The sequence below is a fragment of the Macaca fascicularis genome, chromosome 3 (genome assembly GCF_037993035.2).
Source record: "Macaca fascicularis isolate 582-1 chromosome 3, T2T-MFA8v1.1".
NCBI lineage: Eukaryota > Metazoa > Chordata > Mammalia > Primates > Cercopithecidae > Macaca > Macaca fascicularis.
The window spans coordinates 15722577-15746588 of record NC_088377.1 but is presented as its reverse complement, the minus strand read 5'-3'; the positions used below and the strand labels follow the sequence as shown (position 1 = coordinate 15746588).

Genomic DNA, 24012 nt, shown 5'->3' with positions numbered 1-24012 from the left:
CAGAGCAGCAGCCCCCCCCCCCAAAAAAAAAAAAAGAAAAAGAAAAAAAATTCTTTTCCTGCCTGTGTGTTTATGTCTGGGACAGACTTGGGCACAGCCACTTCCGCCCACCCATGTGGCTGAGTGACCACACAGTGTAATTTAACTCGAAGGTTTCATTTAGTGTTTGCGAGATGTTGGTGGCTACGGCAGGAAGACCCATTCAAGTAACTGCAATTAACTTTATTTTTAATCAGTTGGGTCTTGAAAAAGAAATGTTCTTGTTTTGAAAAATAAGCTAGACTTTTCCCCCTCCATAAAACCCTTTTCTGATACACACCAAAGGCTGCCAGCTCTGGTTCCTTTTTCCACTTGCCCAGCGAGGCCGGCGGGTTCAGCCAGATCACGGTGGTGTGCAAAAGCAGGTCCCCCATGCTCAGATCTGCAACCTGAAAGCCAGAGATGTGACAAAGCTTACCGGGCAGTATTATTAACACTCAGATCTTCATGACGTCTGAAAATTCAGCATGCTGGTATTAATTTTACTTCAAGAAAATACTGCTCCTAAAAACATTTGCTTAAATATACGAGATAATGCGTAAGTTAAACTGCTTGATTTAGCCATTCCACAACGTAACACATCAAAACATCACGCTGTACACCATAAATATGTAAAATTTTTACTTCTCAATTTCATGTTTTTGAGAAAAGAAATAGCACCAAAATGACAGATTACATTTTTAAAAAATTCTTTCGATTTGTGACTGTCTCAATCACCACCACCAAACAGGCTGAGGATACAATATCCCATCAAAACAGGCTGAAGATACAATACCTTTCCAATGGGAAATAATAGTATCATTATGTTCTAGCCTTGTTTGAGCTAGGAACAATACAATGAAATTGTAACAAGAAAATCCTTTAACTCGTATGAAATCTCCTGATTGAAAAATAAATCCTCTCTATTCCCAAAGAAACACACGGAATACAGGGGAGAGAAAAGGCTCGTCTTTTTTTCCCCCTTTACGCCATGTTTGTCTACTAGAATTTCAGAATAAGATGGCAAATAGGTACAAACTGGGGCTCTGAAATTCACATGCAGTTAGTCTGTTAAAACTGATCTACGGGGCCGGGCGCGGTGGCTCAAGCCTGTAATCCCAGCACTTTGGGAGGCCGAGACGGGCGGATCACGAGATCGAGACCATCCTGGCGAACACGGTGAAACCCCGTCTCTACTAAAAAATACAAAAAACTAGCGGGGCGAGGCAGCGGGCGCCTGTAGTCCCAGCTACTCGGGAGGCTGAGGCAGGAGAATGGCGTAAACCCGGGGGGCGGAGCTTGCAGTGAGCTGAGATCCGGCCACTGCACTCCAGCCCCGGCGACAGAGCCAGACTCCGTCTCAAAAAAAAAAAAAAAAAAAAACTGATCTACGAAACTGGAGATGTTTTGTGTTCAAACAGAGAGAGTTTCCCAAGGAGATGCTAATGGTTGTCTACGACAAAGATCCACCCCCAGATAACTGCAGACATTTCCACCAGTGAGTATCTACTTTTTGGAAGTGTAAGCAAATTATTTCTTCTTCCAATCCATTTCAAAGATGACTTTATTTCACTTTAGATGAGGGAGAGAGAAGCCAAATGAAGAGTTTGAAGATCCCTCTATTGGCACGGGCAGCGTGAGTGCTGGAACCCCAACAGACCATGAGGTGTAGTCACTTGCCCCCAGCGGTCACATGCTAAACTGTCTCAGACAAGTGCTGGTTGCAGAGCCATCTAGACACAATGATCCAGAGAGCCTGATGCAAGTTCAATGTCTGCCTCACAACAGTCACATCTGCTTTTCTCACTGGAGTCACTGACCTCCTTCCAAACTGAGCTGAGTTTCCTATATAGTAGCAACCTGGCAACCCTCCACTGAACGCAGTGCAGTTGGGATGGCCCTTCTCAAGCCACCAAAACAGGCTACCATGCTGAGATGTGGCTCCATCAGTACGGAGTACAATGCATTACTGCCTCCCTTGATTGGGATTATTATAATCATCACTGTCATTATTACTGAGCTGTAGTACCATTAGTATAACCAAGGGTTAAAATAATTTTTAAGCAGCTATATTATTTTGTCTATAGGTATTAAGTAACTCATCAACCAAACTTCCAGGATATTATCAGCCAAGGTAATGACATCGTCTCCACTACCTGTCCCCCAAAGACCCACACAGAAGAGGAGGAATTATACACAAAAGTCAAATTCCCAGGTACCACAGTCCCTGGGAGTACATCTTTAAAAGTGATTAAAGGCCAACATGGTAGACTGTCCAACTCTACTTCCTCCCACAGAATTACATTATCTGCACCTTCTGCCATGTGATTTTCCAGCACCTCCCACTAGACTAGGCAGGGTACATACATCACTGCCCAGATGACTTTGGGTGTAGGCATTTGACTTAACGCCCACCTTCCAGCCATGGGAAGGACTTGCCCAAGACAGCCACTACTGCTTCAGCCTGGATCCTGGAAGGAAGAGACAAGGGGCACACCAGAACCTTCAGAACTGGAGCTAACCAAGAGAAACCAAACCTTGGTTGACCTACAAAGCCACATTTGAGATAAATATTTGTTGTAGAGAACCACTGAGATTTTAAGTTACTTGTTACACAACTTAAAATGGGCTGATGCTGTGCCTGTGCACAAGGTTTCTCTCTGGACAAGCTTCACACGGCAAGTGGAATAGGGGGTCAGGGTGCTCCCTCTGGCCACAGCCTCTCCCTGGGGCTTCCCCTGGTTCCCTTCTGAATCTTCCTCCCAAACCCCAAGAGAGAGTTCTGCTGGGAGGCCTCTACCTTCCTAAAGACTGGGATGCCCTACTGAGCCAGCATTTTTAAGGACTTCTTTTAAGGGGAAATGCCCTCTTGCATTCTTCTTCCTCCTAGTTAAGCCAAAGGGATTCCTTAGCCCAACTCCCCAGAGTTTAACATGGAGGTATGAGGTTGAAGACCCAGTTTCATCAAAAAGCTGTTTCTTTGCCAGCTTTGTTCTCTATAAACCTACTTGCCTTCAGAGATATCTTAAGGAATGTTGGCTGAAGACAGGATTCAGGTACCCTGCGTTCCTAGAATGTTAACGTTTCACAATAAACCTGCTGGTACCAGCAGATACTGATAAATGTTCCTATTCCTGTTTACAAACTTCATCAATCCATTCTAGGCTGTTACTTCATATTGCCACTAAGAGGGAATCACAAGGATCAGGAGTTCAGGAATTGCTTTTGTGAAAATCTGAATATAATTTGGGTACCTCCACAATCACCTGCCTCAGTATCCGTAATTCTTCCAATATACTGCTGAGAGCAGTGGAGTAGAATTGTCACTGATCTTGGCATAGACTATCCTATTTCCCAAGACTCATTCTCCCTAGGGTTTTGTTCTTACGGCACTGAGGCTGCTGCATCCTTTCCAGTTTAAAGGCCGTTCTCCTCAATGGAAGAAAGAGATGAAATGGGGCCTGAGACTTGAGTGACCAACTGCCTTTGAGTAATTGATTCCCATTGGGGGTCTATTTCCTGTTCGTTTGTCTTATCCTGCCATAACAATATCTTCTCTTGCTCTCTTTGGCATCTTTTCCAAGCCAGAAATTCTCTGGGCTTTGCACCTCCTGGTAAAAGTAGGATTTTCCTCCTCTTCAGTCCTGGTAGTCAGCCAGTGTCCCTCCTTCCATCTTTTGCATATTTCTTTTTACAATCTCAGCCCACAAAAAATACTTTGTATAGCACTGTATGGCTTTGTTCCTCACTGGAAAGATTTCTTACGTGTCAGAATTTCATTTTAAAGGACTTCCAGTTTCACTGAAGCCATATTTCCTTTAATAGTCTCTGACTTTTGATCATATTCATCTTTTTTTCCTAAATTCTTTGTAACCCACTATCCATCTTGCCTTCTAATCTTTAGCATCATGGTCATTTGCTCCCAAGGTCATTAAAATTCAATAATTAATTTGGCATATAAAGAAAATATAATACGATGTAATGAAGATGTTCACTTCCATGGCCTTTACCAGTAAAATGCGCTTCTGTTAGAATGAAATAAACCAAAGGAGAGGAGGACTTCTTATAATAAAAAAAGTTTGCAGTATTATTCATATTAGTCAATTAAAAAAAGCATTAAAATTCTCTGATCAACATAAAATCAAGGTATAAAATTACCTTCAAGATATAACTAAACATATACATAGATATTAAAAACAATCAAAATCAACACCAAAATATGGTAAGTTCTATGTCTTGAAACCATAGTTTTCTTCTTGCCTTTTTCTGTATTTTGCCCTTTTTTTTAATAAGCATCATTTTTTTCTTCTTATAAAGTTTTATAAGAAAGTGAGAACTCAGTCCAGGGGGGCAACCTTCATCTTTTCTATACTGATAGATTAAATTATCTGCCAAGTAGTCTGAGAACATGCTCATGCTCTGCTTGTTATGTAAAAACAAAATTGTGTTTCAGTTGAAAACTACACATCCTCTACAGCACACCTTCCTGGGCTATCAGATTCTGACTGTATACTGTCTTTGAGAGCCTGTGCAACTCTCTGTAAGGTGTAGGTAACAGAGATGTGTAAATTCTGTCCAGTCTGACACTGGCCTAGCTGATTTCCTCCAGCTGTGGAAAAACCAGCTTTGTCTCATTTACAATTCATCTCAACATTTCTTCACTCCATATATAAACCTGTGTAATTGTGACTTTTCCAATGAACTTTTACAACACCTGCCTGGGTCCCCCACATCTTATGAGTAAAATAAATTATGAGATATCATCATTTTACCTCTTTCAGAAAATTATTCTTTAACAGCCTGAAAACTTGTTTTGTTTCATTAAGGACAAAAAAAATGAGCCTGGATAATGGCCTTTAATATCTCTGGAGATGAGGTGCTTTCTCTAGTCTACACTAAACAACCAAACTTCGTCCCACCCACACGCTTTTAACCCTGCTGCTAGTCACAGCAAGTGTTTTTCCTCTAGGTTCCTTCCCACATTTTATCTTTTTTAAGGTGGAAAGAAAAACTGAGTCTAATATTCTAGTTGAATCTGAGCGTACAGAGGCATTGATGAATGTTAACATATATCATATCCCTACAATTCCTCTAAGTATTACTGGCTTTTTTAATTGAAAAATAATAATTGTATGTATTCAGGGGTACACAGCGATGCTTTGATACATGTACTGTATAACTCATCAGATCAGAGCAATTAACTTCTCCATGCATCTCAAACATCTACCACTTCTCTGTGTTGGCAACAAACTTTTATTCAGGTAAGAGCTTCTTAATGACTCAGGCACCACTTTTAGCTCACCTTCAGTCTGTCTCAGGTGTATCTGTTCCTGCCACTGCTCTTCCAGGCAGGTTTTTGGGTAGATCCGATTCAGAGTCATCTGAAATTTTTATTCCTTTGACAACTATTTATTGAGCACCCACTATGTGCCTGTGTCATTCTAATCTCTGGAGGGAGAGCCCTGGGCTTTAATGACACTTCTAGAAACAGCCCAGATTGTGGTAATGGAAGTTCACTTTCACACTTAACACAGAATAAAGCCAGAGATCCCCAGGGTGAGGAGCTGAACATCAGGAAAAGATTTCCTACAGGAAGAAACAGTCCAGCTGAGGAAGAAAATTCACATTGCAGCCTCGGATAAAGCACAGATGTTCCACTAAGAAAAACAACAGCATCCTAACTGTTTTACTTTATAAGTAACACCTTTTTTTAAAAAAGGAAAAAAAAAAAAAAAAAAAGCAAACTCAAACTCGGCTTTCCTGACAGATGTGTCCTGAGAAGATGGGGACCCTCACCTCTTTTTTCTCACCAGTCTGTTCAGCGATCAGCTGGTCAAACACAGCCCCAAACTCTTCATGGATTTTCTGCATCTCATTGATGTGACTGGCAACCTTGTTCATGGTCTTAATGGCCACTGGAAGAAAACAGGCCGTGAAATGAGAAGCTATTTAGAGACCCTCACGGAGACTCAGGTCTGCGGGGGTCCCGGGCCGAGGCCTACCGTCCAGGTGGTAGTGCTCCTCGCTCTCGGCATCGGTCAGGGCGAACAGCTCCCTGAGCAGAAGTGGGTACTTGAGGATCCTCTGGATGGGCTTGATGAGGTACGACTCGAGCGTGGATGAGTGCTGCTGCTTCGGGTTCTGGGCATCCAAGAACGCCTTGAAAGCCGTGTCTGTCTTGGCTGGCAGGGTTTAAACACAGGTCATCGGGGTGGAACGCCCACGTGACTCCCTTCCCACAATTTCCCTCCCTTCCTCCGTGACTCCGAGGTGCCTTTTTGCAGGACTGAGCAGAGAGTGGGTGGCAGGAAGAGGGAAAGGTAGGGGAGGGCGGTCAGGGAGACCACAGGCAGTCAGATCTACGTATTTATGTGTTGGGGTGGAGTGGGGAGAAGCCTGATGAGTTACAGGATGACGGAGTGTAGACTGCAGACACCCGGATTTCTAGCGGCTGCTCTTTATCCTCCTCCTATTACACATGTTTTTTTTATCCTGATGTTTTGACACCTGGGGCTTTACGGTCCATGGGGAGACTGCCCCACCCACACTGGTCAGTGCCTGGAGATAGTAAAAGACTTGCCAGGAAATGTGCCTTTTATAGAGTCCCCACACACTGTCACCTCCTCTCTGAGGCTCTTATACCCTGGGCCACCATTCCCGTCCTAATCATCTCAGGGTGGGGAGCAGACATCTTGGCTTTGAGTGCACCCCAGAGCCCGGCCTCCCCAGTTCCTTCCCTCAGAAACCCCAAGAAAGGCTCTTGACCACATCTTCCGCTCGCTCCCTCTGCCTCCTGACTGACCCTGCAGGTCCTCATCTGGCCCGCATGGCATGGGGTGCCCCTGCCTCTTGGGAACTCTGAGTGACAAACTGGTAATCATCCATCCCCTGAGCTGTTGGCTTTGTCATCCGAAAATAAGGATAAAGCTATATTCTGAACACTCCTTACCCTAGTTTTCCTAATCTTTCAAGCATTTCACTGCTGGAAAAACCTCTTTTGAAAAAGGCAAGCAGGCCGGGCGCAGTGGCTCATGAATGTAATCCTAGCAGTTTGGGAGGCCGAGGCGGGTGGATCACTTGAGGTCAGGAGTTTGAAACCAGCCTGGCCAACCTGCTGAAATCTCATCTCTACTAAAAATACAAAAACATTAGCCGGGCTGGTGGCAGGCGCTCGTAATCCCAGCTACTCAGGAGGCGGAGGCAGGAGAATCACTCGAACCCGGGAGGCGGAGGTTGCAGTGAGCCGAGATCACGCCACTGCACTCCAGCCTGGGTGACAGAGGGAGACTCTGTCTCCAAAAAATAAAAAAATAAAAAAAGATTGAAAATTAAAAAGAATGGCAAGCAGACGCAGAAGCAGCAGCACCTCGCAGTGCCGGTGAAGGAGACAGAGGCAGGCTCTCCCACAGTGATCTGCTCGAAGTTAACTCGGTGGCACCACCTTAGCGTCTGTGCGATCTGATCTGATGCAACTCAGGCAGCACTTTCCTCACCAGCCTTGCCTCCTTCCTCTGTGCCCCAGCTGGTTTGGGAAGCAGCCCTGGGGGGTTGTGGGCCCCAGACAGAGGTACCTGGCAGGGGCTGATAGGAAGCCATGGCTAATGCCTTCCAGGTACAAAGGAATGTCGGGGGGAGGGCAAAATATGGGAAGAGGAAGAAACAATGTATCCAAGTAATGTAACAGTGGACACACACTGCCTCTGGGTTGGTGAGCATGTGGGGGTGTGGCACGGCCAGCATGGGCGCAGAAACTCCACACACCCTTGCCCCATTCTTCGCCCAATCACCTCTCCATTTGGCTATTCCTGAGTAGCACCTTTTATGATAAACCAATAAATGAACACAATCAACATTGGAAAAAGCACATTCTTCACATTCAGAACCTAAATATTCATCTGGATGACTTTCCTCCATTGGAAATTTTACATGTGACTCCAATGACTCGATACTTTTCGTAACAGCACCTGGAATGTTACGGGAACTCAAAAATCTCTTCAATAAATAAATACCCTCTCCCTGCAAAAAACAGGGGAAGTGTATATATAATTTTTAAAATATATATATAAACACACATATATTAGAAAGTTTAAAATACAGAAATTTAAGTTTACTGATATATATATTTTATTAGAAAGCTTAAAATATAAAAATTTAAAAGTTTCATGATATTTATAGATTTTATTAGAAAGTTTAAAATAAATATTAAACTTTTAAACTGTCTAATAAAAATATTTTTGCATCCCCAGTGGTTAGGGGTATGAGCTAAGACTAAAGATGCTATAAAAGGCATCAGAACATGATTCTTTATTTTTTTTTCCTGAGACGGAGTCTCAATCTGTCACCCAGGATAGAGTGCGATGGCACATTGTGGATCACTGCAACCTCCACCTCCCGAGTTCAAGTGATTCTCCTGCCTTACCCTCCCGAGTAGCTGGGACTACAGGCATGCACCATCATGTCTGGCTAATTTTTTTTTTTTTTTTTGTATTTTTAGCAGAGATGGGGTTTCACCATGTTGGTTAGGCTGGTCTCCAACTCCTGACCTCAAACAATCTGCCTGCCTAAGCCTCCCAAAGGGCTGGGATTACAGGCGTGAGCCACCGCACCTGGCCCTGTCTTTAATTTTAAAAAACAGCAATCATAGGGGAAGACCTCATAAGACCACAATCTTGTAATCCCCATTAAGCCCCATTAAGAGCAATCATTTCTTGTTGGCATCATTTCTTGTCTCTCCAAAGCACAAATTCCTGAAGAGAAAGGCACTGGGGAAAGTGGCCGACTAGCCCCATGTGACAGAAGGGCTGGGCCAGGCTTGGGGCCAGAATATGGGGAAGCAGTGGATTTTGTGGGGCATCCCGCATCTAGGGCCACGTCTAGAAGGGACCTGGGAACTCTTCCCCAACAAAATATTCATGTCCAAAAATATGCCTGTGGGTATTTCACCCATCAACTGAATTCCGCATCAGAGCAAAAGAGTGCACGGTTCACAGCGCTTGGTGCGGTACGGGAGCATCACTCCTCCAGTCCAGCTGTGAGTCCGTGATGAACATGAACATGCACTTTGTTGTTCTCAAAGTTATCCCGACCCTCTAGGATCATTAGACAATTAGAAAAATATGGGTCGGCTGGGCACAGTGGATCACACCTGTAATCCTAGCACTCCGGGAAGCCAAGGTGGGCGGATCACCTGAGGTCAGGAGCTCAAGACCAGCCTGGCCAACATGGTGAGACCCCATCTGTACTGAAAATACAAAAATTAGCTGGGCATGGTGGTGTGCATCTGTAGTCCCAGCTACTCAGGAGGCTGAGGCAGGAGAATCACTTGAACCCGGGAGGCAGAGGTTGCAGTGAGCTGAGATCACACCACTGCGCTCCAGCCTGGGTGACAGAGTGACTCCATCTCAGAAAAAAAAAAAAAGAAAAAAAGAAAAATATGGGTCATACCCACTGTTTTAAGGGATAGTTTTGAAAGATAATATAATATTTTTCTTATTGAATTAAGAAACAATCCATGGGGGCAGAATTTAATCTAATTGAGTGATTAAAAATAACACAAATTGCTCAAGGGCTAAGGTGGGTATATCATTTCACTGTGGAGCAAAGCACTCTAAAATTGTTACTTTAACAATCTCATAACAATTAGCATTCAATAAAGGTTGTAAAAGAAACACACTGCACACGTAGAGCCATATGCCCAACACAGCACACGGGAAAGGTCAGGCAGCATGACAAGGAGAATCCCAGGTCCCCTTTTCATTTGAGGTTCCACCAGAACTCTGTTGCACAGATCACCACTACCATTAAGACTGTTTTTATCTGGGGCAGGCTCATTGTTACTCAGAGATCTGTATTGTGCTAATACTTCCTATAATAGGTTTTAAATTAAGTCAAGCTAGTTCTCTTTGGTAGCAAACATAAACACAACACAAGAACATTATTTACATATCTGGGGACCTGATCAGCAGCTGTTTACTTGGCAGCTACAGTCAAGTGTTAAGGAACAGCAAGCTGATTTCCAGAGATTCTTTGAAATCAAACTTTCTGTTGGTGCTACTGTTTGCCAAGAAAATGTTTCCTTAATCCCTTTACCATCAAAAACCACCATATGCTGAACTATGGAGACATAACCACTTTCTGGAGACTCTCAGAATGTTCCACCGTCTTCTCAGAATACTTAAGAAAAAGCAGCTTGCCAATATAAAAATTCTACTTTGTCCTGCACAAAAATAAACCACAAATGCAAGAATTTTCAAGGATAACTGAGACAACTCTAGAAGTGCTTTTGGGAGCTGTTATCACACTCCTAGGAACAAAAGTAGGTGAAGGAAAGATATAACTCCACAAAAAGGTATACAGTAAGTCCTCACTTAATGTAGTCAGTAAGTTCTTAGAAACTGCAACTTTATGCAAAATGACATATAATGAAACCAATTTTCTTCCTCATCAACATTATAGTGAAATGATGTTGAACAGAATACATTAGTTGGGGACCTGCTGCACATCGTGTCACTTAAAAGTCACAGTTTCCAAGAACCTACCAACAACATGAAGTGAGGACTTAGTTATGAAGTGTGGTAGGTTATAATCGAAACTAATGAAAAACAGAAATAAAGCAGGGAATTTCTAAACTCCCTACATTTTTACATAACTGCAAAATGACCCATCAATTCTGGCCCCAAATAGCAAGGTAAAACTTTCATTACAAGAAAACTGACAAAATCATTAATTCAAGATATTGGCCAGGTGTGGTGGCTCATGCCTGTAATCCCAGCACTGTGGGAGGCTGAGGTGGGCAGATCACTTGAGGTCAGGAATTTAAGACCAGTCTGGCCAACATGGTGAAACCCCATCTCTACCAAAAAATACAAAAATTAGCCAGGTGTGGTGGCAGGTGCCTGTAGTCCCAGCTACTCAGGAGGCTGAGGCAGGAGAATCACTTGACCTGGGAGGTGGAGGTTGCAGTGAGCCGAGATTGCGCCACTGCACTCCAGCCCGAGTGAGAGCGCAAGACTGTCTCAAAAAAAAGGCATGGAGCAGTGGCTCACACCTGTAATCCCAGCACTTTGGGAAGCCGAGGCAGGTGGATCACCTGAGGTCAAGTGTTCGAGACCAGCCTGGCCAACATGGCGAAACCCCATCTCTGCTAAAAATACAAAAATTAGCCAGGTGTGGTGGTGCATGTCTGTAATCCCAGCAACTCAGGAGGCTGAGGCAGGAGAATCACTTGAACCTGGGAGGTGGAGGTTGCAGTGAGCTGAGATCGTGCCACTGCACTCCAGCCTGGGCAACAGTGAGACTCTGTCTCAAAAAGAAGAAGAAGAAAAAAAAAAAAGAACACGTTGCATTGTTCAGCACCCCTATCAGTGGCTTGCTGGAACATCTATCTGGCAATCAATGACTCTTAGATTTCTGTCCAAAAGCCCCCAACCACTGTCAGCCACACAACTGAGAAGCAGCACACCCCCACCTCCACATCCTCAGAGGCCTTACCTTTCACCAGGACCTTGGGAACTTTTGTGTGGCTGGCGCAGAAGGCACTGTAGAGCTTGAAGCGGTCAGCATAATACAGGAACGATCCCCCCAGAGAGAACAGCACTTTCTGGATTTGATGAGAAAAGGCAGAGTTGGTTTGTTTCCTTCCTCCACTGGAAATATCAGCAGGTTATGGCAGGGAGCTCACATCTGCCTGGCTCACCCCACCAATCAACACCTTCCGTGCCTGTCAGAGCCTTTCTTTGTTATCAAAGGCCCTAAAATTGCCCATTACAAAGTATGTGCACGTACAGGTTTGTGTACAAGGTGTTGGACTTTGTCTTCTTAGTATTTACAAGGGAGATGTCCCTGGTTTTCCAGGTCTGTGTCTTTTAATAACCTATCTAGGCTGTTTGAATGTTGATGAGAAAGTATATATTTTGGAAAAATCAGAAATCTCAATTCTCTCATTAGCTCCTGCTGGCAAACTAAATAAAGGCAGGAAATGCTCATACCCTCTGCTCCCGAAGTAGAACACGTTCCTCTGATCGCTATCTTCATGCCTTCCACAACCACCCTCTCCTCTAGCGGCTAAGAACATAAGCAATATTAATAGAAGAAACACGCTCAACTATGGAAATCAGTATCATCTCCCCAGCCTGTCTGCCCTGTCCCAGTAGTTCACAACTCGGTAGAGGCCTTCTCATTAAGATTTTACTATGCCTGACAGGATACTTTGCATCCCACATACTATATATACATATATATATATGTATCTCCTCAGAAAAACATCTGCGAGTTTCACACTGAAAGAGTCTTGTTCAGAGAGGCCTTATTTAGTTTATCGAGGCTTAGAATTAAAAGGCAGACTTCAAGCAAAGAAATAAGGTTTTGAATTTGAGTAACGAACTAGGTTCCCCAAAATGCAATTTATCTAATGAACACTGACAGTCTCTCCATGACAAAAAAAAAAAAAAAAAGTTTATTTTAAACCACACGTAATTGGTAGAGGCCTCACTTCTCTTCTTGCATGTTCTCCTTTTTCTCCTTTACTTTCCAAGTCCTCCCCAAATCTCTACCCTAGCGTGGAGAGTGTCAGCAGGAGTACCCTCGGTACTGCCGTCGGACTTTGAGAGGGACAGTTATCCTTGGAGCCTGATATGGTTTGGCTGTGTCCTCAACCAAATCTCACCTTGAAGTGTAGCTCCTATAGTCCCCATATGTTGTGGGAAGTAACTGAATAATGGAGGCAGGTTTGTCCTGTGCTGTTCCCACAATAGCAAATAAGTCTCATGAGATCTGATGGTTTTTATAAAGGGCAGTTCCCTTGCACATGCTCTCTTGCCTGCCACCATGTAAGACGTGACTTTGCTCCTCCTGAGGCCTCTCCAGCCATGTGGAACTGTGAATCCATTAAACCTCTTTTTCTTTACAAATTACTCAGTCTCAGGTATTTCTTCATAGCAATGTGAAAATTAACTAATACAGAGTCATACTCAAGAATTAAGCAAAAAAACAGTTGTGGAAGAAAGTATGCTAAATGTAACCCCTCCCTTTAGCCATCCTAAAGCCATTCATTTGTTTAACTTAATATTTACTAAGTGTCTATTTACCCTACCGTAACTACAGATAAAACATTAACGTATTCTCTTATTCCTCCTGCCTTATGATTATCAGGGAACACAGTGCACACACGTATGAGGGGTTTATACACAAAGACTGCACTTCCCCAATGTTTCTGTTCTGCAGGACTTAAGAACGCTTCTCACAGGCTGATGTACATTGCAAATTTCCAAATGAAAATTTTTATCAAAACTTATTTAACATCAGAACTAATTATTTTCTTCTGATACTACCTGAGACTAATGCTCTATGCAACTCAGTTTGAAGATTTTAACAAGTTTTTCTTTTTTCTTTTTTGTCAAATATACAATGAGGAATTTTTTTTTTTAGTTTCTTTTTTGAGATGGAGTCTCGCTCTGTCGCCCAGGCTGGAGTGCAGTGGCGCGATCTCGGCTCACTGCAAGCTCCGCCTCCCGGGTTCACGCCATTCTCCTGCCTCAGCCTCCCGAGTAGCTGGGACTACAGGCCCCCGCCACCTCACCCGGCTAATGTTTTGTATTTTTTAGTAGAGACGGCGTTTCACTGTGTTAGCCAGGATGGTCTGGATCTCCTGACCTCGTGATCCGCCCGCCTCGGCCTCCCAAAGTGCTGGGATTACAGGCATGAGCCACCGCGCCCGGCTGACAATGATAATTTTAAAAAGGGCAGCAATTGTGGAAATCGACAGCAGTAGGTTTGGGAGCAAACAGCGACTGTGTGGAAACCAACTCAGAGAGCCCGGAGAGAATCCCGCAGGTAGGCACGCTCAGTGCCCATCAGCCATCTCGCCTTACAGATGGAATGGAGACAATCAGATTGTGCTGTAAGCAGCCAAGTGAAGGTCTATGAAGAGGGTCCCGCTTACGTGGAATTGAGAAGAGTGACTGTTGAGTATGGAAGTACAGGTTTGGTATCCTTGATCCAAAATGCTTGGGACCAGAAGTATTTCAGATTTCGTATTTTTTCAGATTTGGGAATATCTGCATTATATTTACTGGTTGAACATCAAAAATTGAAAATCCAGAATGCTCCAATGGCCATTTCTTTTGAGCATCATGTGGGTACTCAAAAAGTTGCTGATACAGCAGTTCAGATTTCAGATTTTCAGATTTGAGAAGCTCCACCTGTAGCTAAAAGAAGCAACGTACCAGCCCCTCCCTAGAATAACACTGATCTCAGTACACTCAAGTTCATATCAAAGTTCTGTTACCCAAAGTCTCCTTCTTGTGAATCCTTTTAGTGATGAACTGGACCCAAACTCAAAGAACCAGTCCCACAGCAAAAGACTTACTAATGAATATTAGCTACGTTAGGTTAAAACAATATTTTAAAGTACATCTATATCCATTTTTTAACCAACCCTGGCCTCCAGAATACATCCATTTTTATTAAGCAGCTTTTCTGTTTATCTAACTACCGGGCCACATCACATGTTCTACTGTGCCAATTATTAATTTACTAATTTAGAAAACATATCACTACAAGGAACCTATTTCAAATGAAGAGTATTAACCACCAAGAAGCAATTTTTGAATACAAAAATGAACTATATGGAGTATTCAGGGTGAAAGATATATTGTGCCTACAACCTTCTCTTAAATGGTTTAGGAAGAAAACACTTTATATGTACACATAGACACACCATACATGCATAATGTACACACATGCACATATAGATACACATGCGCATAGGAGACAGGGAGGGGAAGAAAGAATAAAGCAAATGTAGCCCAATGTTACCATTTGGGGAATCTAGATAAAGGGTATTCAGGAATTCTTTGCACTATTCTTTTAACTTTTCTGTAAGTCTGAAATCATATCCAAACAAAAATGAACACCTATAATATATACATATATATTCACATACTTATGTGTGTTTGTATGTAATTCTTAGTAGCTCCTGTTGCACAGAGGCAATGTAAAGAAATAACACACACACACACACAAACATATATTGAGGTAGAGTATCGAGGTGAGGCAGTCTTTACCTCAGCTCCGAAACTTGTACCCTAACATTACACAGCTAGATTTCTGCAAGTATTAGAAGACAGGCAAAGAGTATGGGGGCCTATACATACATAAACAACTGATTCTTAACACAAATGCAAAAGATATTGAGTGGAAAAAGGATCAAACGATAGTCACTGCAACAAACAGGATGAGAAAAATTGGATATTCATACACACACAAGTTAACTTTGATTCCTATATTAAACCATAATAAATTTAAGTTCAAATAGATCAGAAGTCTAAATGTAAAACTATGAAACTTCTAAGAGAAAACTACAAAACTTCTAAGAGAAAACACAGGAAAAAATCTTTATGATCCTGGTTTAGGCAAAGATTTCATAGATAAGACACCAAACGTGTGATTCAAAAAGGGAAAATGTAAAAAACTGTACTTCATCAAAATTAAAAACTTCTGCTCTGTGAAGGGCACTGTCAAGAGAATGAAAAGACGGGCCTCAAACACAGAAACAAAATTTACAAATCATGTATCTGATAAAGGACTTATATTCAGGATATACAAAGAACTCTCTCAAAACTCAGTATAAGTAAACAAATAACCCAGTAAAATAGGCAAATTATTTGAACAAACACTTCACCAAGGTGGATACACTGAGGGGCAAAAAACAAGCACATAAAAGAAGATGCTCATCATCGTAAGTCACTAGGGAAATTAAAATTAGAACCATAATGAGGTGCTACCACACACCTGTTAGAATGGCTAAAAAAGGGACTGGGACCTCAGCAGAACAATGAGGAGGAACAGATGGAGGGAGCTGCAATGGTATAACCACTCTGTAGTTTAGCAGTTTCTTAAAAAGTTATACATACCCTTACCATATGACCCACCCATTCCCTTCCTGGGTACTTAAGAGAAATGAGAGCACATATCCATACTAAAACTTGTACACCAATGTTCACAGCAGCTTTATTTGGAATTACCAAAAACTGGAAACAACCCAAATGCCCAAGAAACGTGAGTGGATAACAAAGTGTGGTCTATCCATTCAATGGAAGACAATGCAGCAATGAAAAGGAATGAGCTCTTGATACACACAGCAATATGGACGGATCTCAGTAAAACTACGCTGAGTGGAAGGAGCCCCCCAAAAAACGGGTACTTGGTATGGGAGTCCACCAATATAAAATTCCAGAATGCAAACGTTATTTATAACAACAGGGAGCCGGGGTAGAGTAGGAGGGCAATAAGCAGCAGGAGAGAAAAACCACAAAACGGCAGGACAAGACTTTTAGGAGTAACGATTATGTGCATTGTCCTGATTGTGGTGATGGTTTCACAGGGGTGTGTGTGTGTGAATTCATCAAATTCCACACTAAACATATGCGGCATATACTACTGCACAATTATACCTTAATCTGTTTGTTAAAGCACATGAGGGTGACATGTAAGCCAACACATGAAGCAGTGTGCTTTGTTAATTGGAGATGCAACACAGGAAATCTGCAATAAAAGAAAGCCAAGCAGGGGAGAGGAAATAAGCAGCCTTGCTAAGGCACTAGTCATAAATCCTCATTAGGCTGCAAGGACACTGTGTGCTGGAAGATTGTCTTCCTCCTGGATAATTATAAGCATTTCCATTAAGCAAAGTTTCCCAGAACAAGGTAAATTAATGTGTCTACTGTGTGACCAGAAGTGCCTTTTTTTTTTCCTTTAAGACAGAGTCTCGTTCTTGTCCCCCAGACTAGACTGCAGTGCCGCGATCTCGGCTCACTGCAACCTCTGCATCCCGGGTTCAAGAGATTCTCCTGCCTCAGCCTCCTGAGTAGCTGGGATTACAGGCGCCCGCCACCATGCCCAGCTAATTTTTGTACTTTTAGTAGAGATGGGATTTTGCCATGTTGGCCAGGCTGGTCTCGAACTCCTGACCTCGGGTGATTCGCCCGCCTTGGCCTCCCAAAGTGCCAGGATTACAGGCGTGACCTACCGTGTCCAGCCAGGAATGCTTATTCTAATTCACTAACAGCTAAAGCACTAAAGGCCCCCGCATAAACCAAACAAAAGGTGAAGGTTGGTACTTCGCACGTAAAAGCCAGCAGCTGCACCAGTTTAATGCAAATTGATGGCCTTGGTCTTCCCTTAGCCAGACCAGCAAGACACACTCTGTTCTCCTCTCAGACACCCTTAAGGAACGGACGCCACTGTGGCCCTCCAAGGAAGACGTCAACATGATCAGGGGATTCAACTTGCGCCACACTATGGCCCTGACGCCAGACGCAGCTTTGCACTACTTACCTTAAATTGGTCGACCTTCTCAAGCTTTTCCAAATCAGGTACCAGTCTCACTCCATCTTCTAGAGTTTTAAGGAATTCTACTTGAAACTCCACCATTTCCGTTAAATTTCCAAAAAGCACGTCAAGCTAGAAATGAAACAGAATTTAATCCACCTCATATCTCATTAGTCTTCCTAAACTTTATTTATATCTGATTACAAGGTTTTCCCATCAATCTTATCAATTAAGAGAATAATCCCACTAGAGAGTGGGGCGGTTTTTCACTCTCCACGAGCACGCCAAAGCTTAGCAGGCAATAATTTCACCTCCTTACTACAATTACATAAATTTAAATTGTTTTCAGTGTTACACGTGTCCCCATTTTCCCTTTTTACCAACAAGTCAAACCACGGTATGATATTCACAAAGTTGAAACCATTTCCACAATACCTCATCTTGGGTGAGAAAAGTTTCTTTTTGAAGAGGCTTTAGGTATCTCTCCATGAGACAGTTTAAATCCTAAGAAATGAAAAGAGACCTCATTAGCATATGTTAACGTCTATAAAAGGATCTAGAAGAGAGCAAACAGATCATGTCCTGAAGGCTAACATTAGAGACTTCAGGTCAGTAAGGTCCATTTCAAGCAGAAGTTTCTGTCAATATTTTAGGCTTCGAGGACTACAATACGGTCTCCGTTGCAACTTCCTCAACTGTAGCACCAAAGCAGGCATACACAATACGTCAAGGAATGAGTGTGGCTGTGTTCTCATCAAACTTTATTTGCGAAAACAGGCAGCGGGCTGGATTTGATCCGAGGGCCGTCGTTTGCTAACCTCTGATTTAAAGACTAAAACACAGATACTTAAACAGATCACCCTGCTTTCTCATGGGGAATGTGACCAGGTGTCAAAACAAGTGATAACACAAAGACAACAGACCTGACACTCTTCTGGCTAGACTCTAATTATATTAGGAAGATCATACCATCAACTTTTTAAAAAATTAAATGTAGCTTTCTTATTAGGACACACACACACACACACACACACACACACACACACACACACACACACACACACACACTGCTCTAAGAATTGCTAGGCTTCCTTAAAAATCACAAGGAGGCGGCCGGGCTGCTCACGCCTGTAATCCCGGCACTTTAGGAGGCCGAGGCGGGCGGATCGCGAGGTCAGGAGATCGAGCCCATCCTGGCTAACACGGTGAAACCCCGTTTCTACTAAAAATACAAAAAATTAACCAGGCGTGGTGGCGGGCGCCTGTAGTCCCAGCTACTCGGGAGGCTGAGGCAGGAGAATGGCATGAACCTGGGAGGCAGAGCTTGCAATGAGCCCGGATCCCGCCACTGCACTCCAGCCTGGGCAACAGAGCGAGACTCCGTCTTTAAAAAAAAAAAAAAAAATCACAAGGAGGCTGGGCGTGGTAGCTCTCATGTCTATAATTCCAGCACTTTGGGAAGCCAAGGTGGGAGGATCACTTGAGCCCATGAGTTCGAAACCAGTGTGGGCAACATGGTGAAACTCCCTGTCTACAAAAAAGAGAAAACGGGACTGGGCATGGTGGTGTGCACCTGTGGTCTCAGCTCCTCAGGAGGCTGAGCGGGGAGGATCACTTGAGCCCAGGAGGTCAAGGCTGCAATGAGCTATGATCACACCACTGTACTCCAGCCTGGCCAACAGAGTGAGACTATCTTAAAAAAACACAACTCAAAACAAGCTTTTAACATTCAGAGTAAAGGCAAAATTCCAGGAGAACCCAAGACACTCTTCATGACCACGGTTTGACTCAGCTGTTAGTGAAAACCAGCAAAAACAGACTTCTCCTTTACGAGGCAGAGGGAGGGGAGGGGAAGAAACATACCTTCACATAGGTGCGCTCCGTCTCCAGGAGCTCACAGATCACCTTACGCAGCTTATCCGCATCCGAGAGTTGTCTCATGGTCGCCAGCTGAGGCCCCGTGGAGTCCTGAGGAGATGGGCTCTGGTCAGAGGGGTTCATCTCATGCAAACTGCGGCAAAATGCAGCCACCTGTTCTGTACTCTTCAGAGCACGGGGGGAAGGGAAGGCAGAGGTCATTATCCCTCATTAGACGCACCTGACACCTGGACCGCCTAGAGGTGTTCTTCCTGGTTAATGAAATGTCACATATGAATGTTGCCTTGTGTTTCCACAAATTGCTCCACATTTAGGAGAACTTCTTGAATGCTCAAAACAACCAGGATAACAATTGCTACCATACACTAATCACTTACCACATGCCTACACCGGTCTGATGCATTTCACCTGCTCACACGGGAAAGACAACGGAAGCCCAGAAGGGTTAAGTAACTCATCCAAGATGATGCAGTACATAAGTGGCAGAGCTGGGATTTGAACCAGGCAATCTGGTTCCAAAGCCTATGGATCTCAACCACTCCCCAAGCCAGAAGTTGATAAATCAGGAGACATAAAACTTAGCTGCATTTCACCCAAGGTACAAGCCTAATTAATTATCAGACTCCCAGTTCAGTACACAATCTACTTTGCAATGTTGCAAAGATGATTTTACAAGCTAAGGTTCTTCCTGTTAAAAATGGACACTGAGTCAACTTTCTAGATTAAGAAAGATACCCGTACTTTAAAAAAATTTTCTCCCTCTCCACCTTCTCCAAAGGCAAAAAGATACCACTCCCCTTTAAGAATAAGGGAATTAGCCCTAAAACGGGCCTCAACGGGAGATCCCAGTCTCCACACCTACCGGGGATGAATCAGGTGCAGACCATAAGGGCTGCACGTATTTTGTCATCCATTTGAAATCTAGGATTCCAGGATTCTAAAATTCCAACTTTTGCAGTTACATAAACAGTTCTCCAAAGCATGGGCTACTGTAAAAACCCATGAGACCAGTAGTTCTCCACTATGGCTGCTTATGAGAATCACCTAGGGAGCTTTTCAACATCCCAATGCCCGTGAACACCAGAGATCAATTTCATCAGAATCTTTGGGGTGGGATATGCAGATATCAGTATTTTTTAAAGCTCTCTGTGTAATTGCTCTAGAGGCTATGCAGTAGCACAAAATTTCATTCACTAAAACTTGTTCCAATGCACCACTCAATGAATGTTTGATGGACATTTTCTTTCTTTTGTTTATGGAGGCAGAGTCTGGCTTTGTCGCCAAGGCTGGAGTGCAGAGGCATGATCTCGGCTCACTGCAACCTCTGCCTTCCGGGTTCACGTCATTCTCCTGCCTCAGCCTTCCCAGGAGCTGGGACTACAGGCGCCCGCCACCACGCCTGGCTAAATTTTTGTATTTTTAATAGAGACGGAATTTCACCGTGTTAGCCAGGATGGTCTGGACCTCCTGACCTCGTGATCCACCCGCCTCGGCCTCCCCAAGTGCTGGAATTACAGGCGTGAGCCACCGTGCCTGGCCCCGGAAATTTTCTTGAAGCGAGTGGCTGCCCTTCTTACACTTCTCTCTCTGCTTCTGTTGTCTAATTCAACTCTAGGCACAAAGTATTTCCAGTAAATCCCGGTGCAAATAAATAATAACTTCTTCTATCACCCATCTACCCGGCAAGAACATGAGAATATCCTCCCAAAAACAACAGTTGGTGCACAGAGCTGAAAGTCAAGGCTGGTGTTTTGTGTAGGGCAGAAAAGCTAAAATCAAGCGTATGCCATGGAGCAGTTTTAAACACAGAGGAAGGCAGCTAACATTGAAGAGCCTTTCCCTCATTGGCATATCCAAAAGGGAAGGAAGTCTGGAATAAAGATGAGGCAAGGACAGGGAAAATCAGAACCTAACAAGAATGCATTAGCCGCAGTGGCACGACAGGACAGAGGAGAGCCAGGATCCACATCCACATAATTATTATGCTAATTCTCTTATAATCACCACACAGCTTATTCGTTGCTAGCACTAACCCTGGTCTTATGTGCCAGAAGGTGTCAGTCACCTCTCAGTGGCACTATCCAGTGTCTTCTGTAGAAATGCATGTTTCTGACACTGAATAACCCCACAAACAATTTTCCCTTAGGTGACTGACTGGAAAAATTGACCAAAATGGGCTGAGCTGTATGATATGTAAATTATATCTCAACAGGGCTGTTAAAAAAGAAAAACTATGTGTTTTTGATAAAAACTTGTTTCAGTAGAAATAAACTAAACAATTTTATTTAGTTATGCTAGAATTTCACTAACTCAAAATCATCATTAAATATACAGTCAAGTAGGGCTTTGTCTTAAAAATTACATAGGAACAAATACATCCATTTTAGCAAAAATCTTCATGTGTCTTTTAGATGATCCACTGATAACTGTAATAGAAAACTCATTATAACATAGTCATAACAAGAAAGAAAGCAAACCCTTGACAAAATAAAAATCCATGGACAGACAGTGGTAACAGCTGACAACTAACTGTTCCCTGCCCTTATCTTATCCCAAACTCTCCATGGTTGCTTTGATTTGGTACCTGGCAAAGGCACCTAACACAACAAATGTATAACTGGCACCTCTCTTTATACCATGCTTTTCTAAAGGGTCCAACTGTAACCACAGCTGTCTGTTTTTCACAGAATTAATGGGAAAGCTACTGCTCATAGCAAATACATCCTTCACTGCAGTTTAATACAGTGAGTCCTTACTTCACGTGGTTTATAGGTTCTTGGAAATTGACTTTAAATGGCATAAAGAAACCATTTTTACCATAGGCTAATTGATACAAACAAGTTAAGTTCCTATAGCACATTTCTGGTCACACAAAAAATCACCACACTTCTAAATAAAGACCAAAAGACTCTGAATATTAAACACTGAAATAAATGTAAGCTAGATACACATTTAAGTAAGATAAATAAAAACAAGTTAAGAGAACTATTTACCCAACTGTTGGTGAACTGGTGAGTGATAGTGGTCACAGCGGTAATGTGTTAAGTCAAGCAATAAATGTTTGCAAAGCAAAAATTTTAAGGAGCACCTCCTACCACCATGCAGTTCAAAGACTAGCAAGAACAACTTTGGCAGGATCTCTGAATACTTTTGTACTGCATAATTTACTGCTATGCATTTGTATGATTGTATACTTTACAAATTTTTATTTTATAATGATTTGTATTCATTTATTCACTCATTTTCCAACCTACTTATTCCAGCTCAGGATCATGGGTGACTGGAGCCTATCTTGACAGCTCAGGGTGCAAGGCAGAAACCAAGCCTGAATAGAATGCCATTCCATCACAGGGTGAACACACACAAACACACACACACACACACACTCACTCAGGGATCACTGAGACATGCCAATTCATCCCACGTGCCCGTTTTTGGGACATGAGAGCAAACTCAGTACCCAGAGAAAACCCATGAAGACCTGGATTGAACATGCAAATTCCACATAGACAGTGGTCCTGGTCAGAAATCAATTTTTTTCACATAAACGTTACAATGAAATGATGTTGAACAAAACGTTATCTGAGGACCTGCCATAGAGGCACAGCACACCTTCTATCATTTAGGCAAACTGCCCGTGTGAAATCGGTGATTCACAAAAGGCAAAACGTTACAAACATGGGGATCTGACACATATCAAAGGCAGGAAATCCAAAAGACAAAGGAACCTAACATATTCCTTTGTGCTTCCAATTCACACCTCATCAATGGGTTCTCATTCCATCTGTTCTACCATAAATACTTGGAGAATTCCATTTTTAAGAGTGTGAACAGGGTTTCTGACTTGGTCTACAAAGTTTACCACTTCTGAGGTTTGGCATCCTTACTTTGAAGCAGGCGTGTGGGGTGAGCTCAGGTTAGTAGGATGCAGGCTAGGGCTTCAGTGCTCTAAATCCAGCTGTCTCCTACCCCAACTTCACCCTCAGACAACAAGAGCTAAATTCTGGATTATATTAGGAAACACCTTTAGCATCTCAGGGGACAGCTAAAATTCTCTTGGGTCCTCTTTGGACATTTCACAGCCTTAAATATCCCTTCTTTATATACAACCTAAGCCTAGGATAGACTTAGCTGAGTGGTCTCTCAAGTTGAGCAACAGGCAAAGCGGTTTCCCCACTGGCAACCCTATTTAAGACTCAAGGCACCAACCCTCAGGTGCAGCACAAGGAACTGAGTCCAAATGGATGTAATCTCTTTACTGTCAACTGCATGTTATTTGAATAAAGAATAAAAAGGTACCATATGCATAATTACAAGTTATAATGCACATACATGTTAAGGGGTGTTATATACAAGGCTCTTAAAATTTGCTTGGAAAAAACTTAAAAGGATGTCATCAAGTTTGAAAGTTCTGTTTGATTAAACTAATACCCCCCAAAATTTTTTTGGAAGGAATTATGAAATGCAGGTTTTCTTTAGAATACCTCTAAGCTAGAGATTTTTCCGTACTGTGGGGCTCAGCTTTTAAATCCCCCTCCCTCTTTACTGTGGTCAAACTTCTTTACATCAAAACCATCAGGCCCTTCCCCATGCAGCTTAGCCACGATGTCGAATGTAGGAGGAGCTGGGTGCAGGGCTTTGCCCCGCTCCACCACTGAGTGTTAAGAGATGGCATCCTAGTCATTCCCACACCAAGCGTGTCGCCACAGGTGCCCAGAAAGGTCGCCTCAATGGGAAGTTCCCAACATGCTCCCAAAAGCCAAGTATCCTGGATGTGGGACAAGCAGC

The 24012-nt window shown here is 43.0% G+C and overlaps 1 protein-coding gene across 29 annotated transcripts in view; it reads right to left on the bottom strand.

Annotated features, from left to right (window-relative positions):
* The window catches only part of TIAM1 (TIAM Rac1 associated GEF 1), a 441123-nt gene that overhangs the window by 17198 nt on the left and 399913 nt on the right, over positions 1–24012 (bottom strand). For 25 of the 29 annotated variants that reach the window (XM_045389226.2, XM_074034149.1, XM_065541421.1 and 22 more), the window contains 7 exons: positions 19210–19389; positions 17782–17850; positions 17353–17478; positions 11509–11617; positions 6021–6200; positions 5815–5933; positions 320–428 (listed from right to left, as the gene is read on the bottom strand). In XM_045389226.2, the coding sequence (XP_045245161.2) occupies positions 320–428; positions 5815–5933; positions 6021–6200; positions 11509–11617; positions 17353–17478; positions 17782–17850; positions 19210–19389 (892 nt within the window). The remainder of the gene's footprint in view (positions 1–319; positions 429–5814; positions 5934–6020; positions 6201–11508; positions 11618–17352; positions 17479–17781; positions 17851–19209; positions 19390–24012) is intronic. The other 4 variants (XM_065541423.1, XM_005548836.4, XM_074034158.1 and 1 more) reach the window with 1 other exon arrangement.